Raw genomic sequence first — 10,522 nt, forward strand, 5'->3', positions numbered from 1 at the left:
ATGATTTGATCTTTTATGTATAAATTTTTATATGTGAAATTTAAATTTAATTTTTACAAAGAATAAGTTAGGAATGTTACTTTTTCTTGGGTGGGTTTTCTACTTGTATGAAAGTTATTTGCTAAAACTAGTGTATGTACTCATTTTCTGCAAGCATTTTCACTTACTTTAATGTATTCAGTTAGGAACTTTTTTTTTTCCCCCCTGTGCTACTGGAGCTTCAGCCTGAGATCTTCTGCATGCTGGGCAAGTTATAGCTCCAGCCTTTTAACTTATTATTTTGAGGCAGTGTCTCACCAGGTTATGTAAGTTGGTCTGATCTCACTTTATAGCCCGGGCTGGTTTTGAACTTGTGACTCTTCTTGACTTAGCTTCCTGAATAAATGTGATTACAGGCCTGCTCCAGTAGGCCCAGCTTTAGTTAGGAACAGTCTAAAGGCCCAACTACTGTGTCACTTTACAAGAATACATTTTGGTACTATCTGAAGTCTTGCCCATATTACCTGAAAATGCACTTGGGTATACTCTCATCAGAAAAAGGGAAAGGTGCCCTGGGAGCACATATCAGCCATTTGTATCACATTTTAAGTGACTTCAATCAACTTCATTCTTCATAACTTAAGAAGAAGGACCAAAGGGGCAGACTTCTGATTTGAGAAAAAACAAAAGACAGAAGAAGTAGATGACAAAGGCTAGGGAAGGAGGGGTCTCTAGAAAATCAAAAGCACTTACTCAAAATTCCCTTACACACAGAACTAGCTTGGTGGTGTTTGGTACAGCATCTGCTTATTTGCTGGTGTAGGGCTGTGTGCGCATGAGTGAACATGGCAGGAGGAAGCACCATAAGAAGAAGGGAAGTCTAGATTCAAATGATATAATAACCAGATGAGACCACACAGCCTAACACAATACCAGCACTTCCAGATGTTCTGGAAATTTTCTTTTTTAAAACATTAGTTTGTGTGTGGGATGTGTGTGCATGCCATGGTATACATGCAGAGGTTAGAGGACAACCTTGGGTGTCAGCCCTTCCCTTTCACCTTGTTTGGGATGGGATTTCTCTTGCTCACTGACAGGCATGCCACACTAACAGACTCATCGGTGTCTGGAGATTCTCTTGTCTGCCTCTCAACTCCCTAGAGAAGTTCTGGCAATGACAGACACCTGAGCTACTGCATTTAGCTTATGTGGGTTTTAGAGATCTGAATTCAGTTTGTCAGGCTTATATGACAAGCACTTTACCCACTGAGCCATCTCCCTAGCCCTATTTATTTACTTTTGAGACAGGGTCTCACATAACCCATGCTTGCCTTAAACTTTCTCTGTAGCTGAGGATGGGAGCCACTGATTCTCCTATCACCACCTCATGAATGCTGGGATGACAGGCAAGAGCTACTGTTCCCAGTTTATGCAGTGCTGGGGATTGAATCCAGAGCTTTGTATTTGTTGGTAAAACATTCTACCAACTGAGCCACAACCCAGTAATTCTAGAACTTTTAAGGACTTAGAAAAATAGTTTGCATTTCAGAAAGGTAGCATGCAATATGGTGGATGGGAGCATTGCTTTTAGAATCAGATGAATAAGGTTTTGGTCTTAACTTTAATCCACAAATCACTTCAGCACTCTGCTTCTCACTGTTATATAACTACTATCAGAATATAAGTGGATATAAATAAGCATTATTAACTGATAAACTGTATGTGTCCTTTTAAAGTAAGAATTAGATGGTCATGGTGGCACACACCTTTAATCCTAGCACTTCAAAGGCAGAGGCAGGTGGAATTCAAGGCCAGCCAAGACTACATAGTGAAATCCTGTCTCAAAACAAAAACAAAGAAAAAATTATTTTAAATAAACAAAGTTCGCATCTTTTCAGCTACTCTTTGAAGTTTCAGTGTCCACTGGTGACAATTTATAAAAGGATAAAGTCAAATTATGTAGATAAAATCATTTAAAAATCTTTGATCATAAGGAAAGGCAGAACATAGTAAAGAAGGAAGTATAGGCCTGGTGTTTGGAAGCAACAGGACATAAGCTCTGCATGTTGGAGCTGACTAGAAAGAGATACCAAATTGTTACAAATATAAGAGGTATCAGTAATGCAGTTTCAAAAAAGTAGATGCTAATACACAAAACAGAGTGAAAAAAATTTAAAGGCAGTACTCACATATCCGTGTGGTCAAAAGCTAAGTACTCCTCAATTATTCCTTCAGAAAGGATAATACAATCTGCCTCTTCTCCTTCCATAGCAGACAAACCAGAGGGTTTGATGGTGGGAGATGCTTTGTAAGATGAAAAATGTAACCTCTTTCCCCTTATACCAAATCTTGGAGAGGGAAGAAAAAAACAGCATTAATGACATATTAAAACAAACAGATCTCACACAACAAGTAACATAACTTTTGGAACAAACCCTCCTTCTCCTAGCAATGCATTCCTGAACTATTCTAAATCTTTTTTCTCCAGTGCTATGGTTATTGCTCAGTACCTTGGTCAAGCTAGGTGATGCTCCCTGGCTCTGATTTATATTTCTCTTCTGATGGTAACATGGAGCATCTGTTCATCAGCAGACAGCTACTCACCTTTAGAGAACTCTTTATTCATGTCCTCTGCCCATTTTCAGTTAGGCTGTTTTTGTTTTCTGAATTGTAGAAATCCTTCTACCTTCTGGCTATTCATCCTTATTAGACATATGATTTGTAAACATTTTCTCCTAGCCCCCCTCTCTCTTTTGATTCATTATTTGCATACAAGATTTTGGCTACTTTTTTAATGTTGCCCATGACAGTATAAACACTGTGAACCCAGTACCATGAAAGCATTTGCTGTGTTTCACTGGAGGGTTGTTGTTTTGGGTATGCCATGGTAAGGACCTACTTCGTTACCTAGGAGGTAGAGTCTAGTTTCTCAACAGCATTGCCCCCAACATTGATTGAAATATGTATCTGTAATAAATACAGCTGGGTGTAGTAGAATATGCTTTTAATCTAAGAATTCAGGCACCAGAGGCAGGTGGAGCTCTGTGAGTTTGAGGCTTTCTGGGTCTACATAGTGAGTTCCAGGCCAGCCAGGGCTACACAGTGAGACCCTGTCTAGAAACAACTCTTACATTAACTTGACTGAAGCAAATGAATGCAGTTTTATCTCTGCAAACTCAACTTTTCATGGCTTCTTTCTTCCTTCCTTCCTTCCTTCCTTCCTTCCTTCCTTCCTTCCTTCCTTCCTTCCTTCCTTCCTTCTTTCTTTCTTTCTTTCTTTCTTTCTTTCTTTCTTTCTTTCTTTCTTTCTTTCTTTCTTTCTTTCTTTCTTTCTTTCTTTCTTTCTTTTTGTTTTTTGAGACAGTTTCTCTGTGTAGCCTTGGCTGTCCTGGACTGACTTTGTAGACCAGGATGGCCTTAAACTCACAGAGATATGCCTGTGCTGAGATTAAAGGTGTGTGTTACCACACCCAGCTAGTCAGTCAGTCTCTCTGTCTCTGGTTCCCCCCCCCCCTTTTTTTTTTTTTTTTTTTTTTTGGCTTGTGCTTCTGTAGCCTGACACTGTCTTCTAATACTTTAACTTCCTGGACTACCATTCTGATATACACACAACTATTTTTGTCGAACACCTTGTTTGAAACCATAATCTTGATTTATACACTAGTCTACTTTTTTTGTGTATTGTTATCATGTAAATATGCTCTCATTTAGATTTAAAAAACTAGAAAGGAAGTTAAATGTCAATGGTATCCCAAGCAGTATGCTAGGTGTCAGTCAGACATACAAATAATTACTGAATTGCTTCTGTGTGTCTTCTTCCCAGACTAAGAGCACTTCCAGAACAAGAAGTGGACCAGCCTCAATTTGATGTATTTAAGATGAGAGACAGCAACACTGGGAGGATTGCTGAAGGAGAGGCAAGAAAGCGACAGATAAAAACAGAGCTGTAGGCAGGGTCAGCTTATAATTTTGTATTTTATCTTAAAGGCAGTGGGAATCTATTGGAAGGTTTTTGTTTGTTTTTAGTGCAATGTATCAAACGGATAGGATTTTTGTAGAGACTCTTAGTCACTAATAAGCCTTATTTTATGGCAACCTTGTATGTTAATGTAAAAAAACTACTCAGGACATACTTCTCAGATACCTCCTAAAACAAAAAGTGGCCAAAGAGCAGCCCCAGTTCACATATCTCAGAAGCTAGGCTTTGTTCTTCTGTGCCACCATCCTCCCAAGAGAACCATTACTGCAAGCTAGGAAACGGATGTACTTGCACAGTAGAACACTTACATGGTAGAATCTCTTTCTTGAGACAAGGCTGCTTCATGTGAAGCCGACGCAGCAGAAGGGGATCTAGGGTACAAGCCATAGCCTTCACTCGGGGTGATTATCTGTCTACCCAGAACCCTTCAATGAAGAACAGACAAAGTCAAGTACCCTCACTTGCCATGCATGGAAATCTGAGCTTTTCAGCAACAAATCTGATGGCTCTACATGGAAATCCCACAAATTTAGTCACATTAAGAAAGACTCTTGAGAGGAAATGTGAGTTCTTACTCAGGCATAATTCTCTTTGATAGAATATATATGGAAAAGATAATGATAAAGCCATCGCCCAGGGGTTTAAAGAAAAATCCAAGAAAAGCTAGGGCTGTAGCTTGGCAGTAGAATACTTGCCTAGCATGACACAGCTCTGGGTTCCATCCCCAGCACACCGCACACACAGCATGCCTCCTCCTACCACAAACACTGAGAGGATGGAGGCCCAGACAAATTAGTGAAAACTATCAATCATATTCTTTAGAAAGTGATTTATTTAATGTGCACTGGTGTTTTGTCTGCATGTATGTCTGTGTAAGGGTATTAGATACCTAGAAATGGAATTACAGATAGTTGTGAGCTGTTATGAGGGTGCTGGGAATTGAGCCTGGGTCCTCTGAAGAGCAGCCAGTGCTTTTAACTGATGTACCATTTCTTCAGGCCATGAATCATATTCTTAATAACATTAATCGAAAATTTAAGTACACGCTGTAGTGGTATTACTATGGTTTCTCAGGGAACAGTATGTGTGTTCTTTCGAGTATAAAAGAATTACTTGTAGACAGTAGAAAAAACAGAACATTTTTCTGACCATTTTGTTCAAAAATGGTCTGAAATGCCTTGACACTCAGAAGCCAGCTACTGATAGAGATATTTTACTTGGAATATGACATCATATCTCATGTTTCATGTCCCAGGCCCTTGGAGGTAGAGGCTAGAGGATCAGAAGTTCAAGATCATCAGTTCACATGCAAAGTTCAACACATGGGACTGGAGAGATGGCTCAGAGGTTGAAAGCACTCTGCCCTTGCAGCAGAGGACCAGGACCAGTTCCCAACAGCAACTTGGCAGTTCACAGCTGGCCTCCATGGGTACTTGGTATATTGCAATACATATACATACATGAAGGCAAAACATCATAACCTAAGGGTTTTTTTTGTTTGTTTTTTTTTTTTTTTTTGGGACAGGGTCTCACTATATAGCCCTGGCGGTCCTGGAATTCACTTTGTAGACCAAGCTGGCCCTGAACTCAGAGATCCTCTACCTCTGTGATTAAAGGCATGTGATACCATATTCAGCGTAGGGAAAAGAAAAAAAAAAAAGGTTGAACAGAAATGGTGGCATACCCTTTAATCCCAGCACTCAGGGAGGCAGAGGCAGATCACTGAGTTTGAGGCCAGCCTGGTCTACAAAGTAAGGACAGGACAGCCAAGGGTACACAGAGATACTCAACAACAACAAAAAGAAAGTTCAAGGCCAACCTGGACCACCTGAGACCTTGTCTCACACATAAACAGGCACTTAAAAAAAGTTTTACTCATGGCTAGGTATGGGGGCACATGCACCAAGGAGGCAGAAGCAGCAGATAAATGACTTCAAGGCTAGCCTGATCTACATAGTGAGACCCTGTGTCCAAAGGGGGAAATGGGGAAGCTCAATTAGAATGATACATTGAACTGAGCGAAGTGGTGCACGCCTTTGATCTCAGCACTCAGGGAGGCAGAGGCAGGCAGATCTCTATGAGTTCAAGGCCAGACTGGTCTACAAAGTGAGTCTAGGGCAGCCAGGGCTACACAGAGAAACCGTCTTAGAAAACCAAAAACAAAAACGGAATATGTTGTTAGGATAAATCCAATTAACTTCTAACTTGAGTTTTCTTTCAGCTGAGGCTTTGCACAACATGGCTTTAGATAATTTCATCAAAATCATGTACATTAAAAGAAAAACAAACAAGCCAAAAAACCAAAAAACCTTCTCAGGCCAGGTGAGTCTTTAATCCCAGCACTCTGGAAAACAGTGGCAGGAAGATCTCTGAGTCAAGTCCAGTGTGGTCTACAGAGTGAGTTCCTGGACAGCCAGGGTTTCAGAGTGAGAACTTGTCTCAAAAAAGAAAAGAATCTAAAGCTCCTAAAGTTTCAGAATTCAAGACTTGAGACAACCGTATTTATACTTGAGCCCTGTCCCATACCTGAGGTGAGGAAAGCTGCACGCCCACTGCTGGCATTCCTTCTGCAGACTGTGTGTGTGCACGCTCAGCTTCTGCTCGTAGAGGAGCTCATCAATGGCTGTGAACATTGCCTGAACTTTCTCAGTGGCATTCTGATCAAGTTCCTAGAGACAAACACCACCCCCCAAACATTTAGATGAGCTACTAAGAATATATTTTGGTGAACTTCTATACAGTTAGATTAGCTATTCTGAATTTACTTAATTTTATACTTTCACTATCAAATATATTTTTTATGCACTAGAGTCATTGAGATATACAGACTTTGATCAGTTTTGGTGTGTATTTTATAATAAAGTTTCTTTTTCTTTTCTCTTTTCTTTCTTTTTCCAAGACAGGGTTTTTCTATGTAGCCTTGGCTGCCCTGGACTTTGTAGACCAAGGCTGGCCTTGAACTCAAAGAAATCAGCCTGCCTCTGCCTCCTGAGTGCTGGGATTAAAGGTGTGTACCACTGTGCCTGGCATGAGGTTTTAATTAAAAAAAAAAAAAAAAAAGTCTGTACAGTGCTCTACAGAATAAGTACCAGTGGACAACACTGAGTTTTCTACTTTAAAGTCATTCTTAATAATGCTATAATAAATGTGATATATTTTTATTTTGGTAAGCTTCTTCCAAAAAATGATATTTATTTCAGTACAGCAGCTCCTCCTCCTGTTCTTGTTCTTCTTCTTTAAGACTTATTTAGTTTTATGTGGTCTTTTGCTTGCATGTCTTAAGTGTGCCAGATCTCCTGGAACTGGAGTTACAGACAGTTGTGAGCTGCCATTTGGGACCTGAACTCAGGTCCTCCGAAGAGCAGCTAGTGCTCTTAACTGCTGAGCCACCTCTCCAGCCCCCCACAAGTTGTTTTCTGACCTCTACATTCATACTTGTACCCCCAACACAGAGACAGACACACACACACACACACACACACACACACACAATACACACTCTCTCACAGACACACATACACACACACGAGAGAATATTTCAATCTTTAGCACTGCAAAATAAAAAATAAAAACATTCATTTTGCTTTGTTTAAAGAGTTCATTTGAGATACTGTGTTTATATTTAAAAAAAGCTAAATTAGGGAGCTTTCATATCTCAAGGAATTTTCTTATGATTCTGTTTCTTTTTCTAAGGACAACTTACAGAAATAAATTTTTAAAGAAATTTAAAAATGAATTAAAAAAATTTGATGTACACTAAGTGCCAAAATGAAAGCAAGGGCTGGGAAACGTACATAATATTTAGAACCTAAAAAGATACGATGACAATACAGAGGTGATGGGACTATTTAGTCAGTTTATTGAATTCTTCTGATAAGGCATCAGATTAATTCACCTGTTGGTATAATGTTCTTTTGGAATGTATACACCTTACCCTTGTTCATTCAAATGCTGATTTCTCTCCCCACTATCTGGTTTCAATCCAGACATTGCATTGTGATGTTTATTCTAAGCATCACCTGTTTCAAGTTTGTGTAAACATGCCACTATTTGTTCTCTAATGTGTCAATTAAAACAACTGGCCACAGTATTGAGCAATGGAGAGGATAGGGTGGACATCCTGGTTGAGAGTGGGAGGAGAGGAAGGAGTCGGAAGGAGAAGGGTGGAACCGGAGGGGAGGAAGTGGTAGGGGGGAGAAGAGGAGAGAAGCTGGAAGAGCAGAGGCTGGAGGAGAGGCCTTGGAACGACGAGGAGAAATGAACCGGACCTAAGTTATCACTAAAAGTAAGTATAATGTGGGAAATCTGAATGGCAGGAAACTATGAGGGCTTGGAGGTTTAGGATGGAGTAACTATTGCCCAGCATTGTGTTCTAGGTTAACTAAATAAACCCAGTCTCTGTGTGGTGATTTGGTTATACAGCTGTTTAGGATTAACTGCAGCTTTATTAAAAGATTTATCAATAGTAAATATTAGTAACACCAAAATACAACATTCACCAGAAATAAATGTTGTTTCCCAACCTGGCCCTCCTCCCCTACCTTCCCCTACCTTCAAGGCTGCACAGAAACTGAGTCCTGCTCACCTGCCCCATATCACCTGTATTTCCTCCAAAGATTCACCATCTTGTATCTCTTCTATCCACCAATCTTTTCTTCAGTTCCAGGAACGTTTACCTTTGAAATACAAGTTTCTTTTCCTTTTAGGACTTCTTAATTTTATTTTAATAATATGTATGTATGTGCATGCACACTGAGGCCAGAAGCATTAGATTTTCTTTTCCATCACTTTGTGTTTGTTCCTTAGTCAGGGTTTCTTCCTGAGTCTGGAGCTTGAGGCTCAGAAGCCAGCAAGCCCCAACAACCTTCTTGTCTTCATCCCATCAGAGCTGCGATTACAGGCACTGGAGGGGAAACCCAGCTGGAATCCAAACTCTGGTCCTGATTATATTAACCACTGTGCCATATTGTCAGTCCGCCTGCCATTTATCTGTCTCAAAGTTCTTTTTCTCTTTCTTTACATGATCACCTCTTCAGTCCTTAAGTCTGAGTCTACTATACAAGTAACACTAGAGTCTCAAGTAAGTGTTCCTTGTTACTTCCTGTTTCAACAACCTGCTAGAGCACTTTGTTAATCTGTACTTTACATCCTTGTCAGTCTCCTCACTAGACTACTCCACTATATAAGTTTCACCCTATAACTATAGCAATAGACAGATATACTTAAAATATTCCTTGAAGAAACTAATTAAGACCTGAAAACCCAAATATTAAATATAGGGAAGCTCCCTTTATGATATGTTAACACCAAGAACTATTTCTATACTATTCTAGTTGACAGATGTGGAGGTAATAATAAACAGCAACATTAACAAAGGGAAATGACAAAAGCAGACTATAAATAGTATGTACATGCCTAATAACTAAGGAAAATATACATACATGGAAAACTACTGAAAAGTGATTAATGATAATAGATTTAAACAATTAGGATTCTCTGTAAAGAGCAGTAGCAGAAGCTGTGCAGGAAAAGCTGTACTAAGTCAGTCAGTCTCCTGGAGATGCTCACCATTTTGTATAGCTACAATGGGCATGCCCTGGAGAGGCTTGGACCCCAGGGACTTTTGTTTCTGGATTGCTTCTTGTGCTGATATGCCTTTTCATGCTTGTCATTGTTGCATTCCTCATATATTTGGCATGGTATGACTGGATGTGAGGATACTCACACTGCCTATAGTCTGGTATGATTGCTTCCTGGGTATTAGCCCTCTCTGTTGGCCACATTCCCTGCAGATCAATATGAAGATGTACTTTCATAAAATAATGCTGTTTAGATGAATTGATGATTTTATAATTCCTGATAATGATTTTTGTAGAATTCCTGATTTTGATTTAAATAGTTTTAAGTGACCCCTGCAGAACAGCAAAACCTGCAAAAGGAGTTCTGTGAGCCTTCATGTGTCACAAGCATTTGTCTTGGGACAAATTTCTGATAAAGGAAAACATTGACTCTAGGTTAGGTCCAGAGATGAGGTCAGGTCTTGGTGTGTATCATGAAAGAAAAGCCATGAACACAGAATGAGTGATTCTATTATGAGTATAGAACAGAAAATAGATGATTACCTGACTTAGCCATACAAGACTTCAAAAATAAGACATAAGGTAGATGCCCTATTTCTTGGTAAAAACCCTATTAACCTATGACACACACAAAAATACTATTGCTTTGAACTTATAATGAGCTTATGGAAGACAGATAAAATTTGTGTTGAACTTACAATGAACTTGTGGAGCTGAGAGATAATGTTTAGTCAAATGAGAATTTTATTAAAAAAATGTAATCAATAACCCTGCTATACCCCCTCTTGTGTAACTTTATCTATGTTTGTGATAATTTTTTTTATAGCCATGGGGTGATTTTCCTCTGATGTAGAACTTTGCTTTAGAGGGTACAATAGGAACTAAGAAATAATAAACAGTTGTTGGAACTTGCTCTTTTGAGTTTGCTCCATCCGGTATGTGTGTGTGTGTGTGTGTGTGTGTGTGTGTGTGTGTGTGTGTGTGT

The 10,522-nt window shown here is 39.4% G+C and overlaps 2 protein-coding genes across 12 annotated transcripts in view; one reads left to right on the forward strand and one right to left on the reverse strand.

Moving 5' to 3' along the window:
- Positions 1-10,522, reverse strand: part of Fam149b1 (family with sequence similarity 149 member B1) — a 41,777-nt gene that overhangs the window by 25,329 nt on the left and 5,926 nt on the right. For 6 of the 10 annotated variants that reach the window (XM_055606503.1, XM_055606502.1, XM_055606506.1 and 3 more), the window contains 3 exons: positions 6,485-6,627; positions 4,267-4,383; positions 2,169-2,327 (listed from right to left, as the gene is read on the reverse strand). In XM_055606503.1, the coding sequence (XP_055462478.1) occupies positions 2,169-2,327; positions 4,267-4,383; positions 6,485-6,627 (419 nt within the window). Of the gene's footprint in view, positions 1-2,168; positions 2,328-4,266; positions 4,384-6,484; positions 6,628-8,543; positions 10,482-10,522 lie in introns of those variants that run through there. The other 4 variants (XM_055606511.1, XM_055606510.1, XM_055606508.1 and 1 more) reach the window with 3 other exon arrangements.
- Positions 8,035-10,522, forward strand: part of Ecd (ecdysoneless cell cycle regulator) — a 34,971-nt gene continuing 32,483 nt past the window's right edge. For both annotated transcript variants that reach the window (XM_055606499.1, XM_055606500.1), the window contains exon 1: positions 8,035-8,243. The gene's annotated coding sequence lies outside the window, so the exon portion shown is untranslated. The remainder of the gene's footprint in view (positions 8,244-10,522) is intronic.

Source organism: Psammomys obesus, unplaced genomic scaffold, assembly GCF_907164565.1.
Source record: "Psammomys obesus unplaced genomic scaffold, mPsaObe1.curated_primary_1811, whole genome shotgun sequence".
In the NCBI taxonomy this organism is placed as follows: domain Eukaryota; kingdom Metazoa; phylum Chordata; class Mammalia; order Rodentia; family Muridae; genus Psammomys; species Psammomys obesus.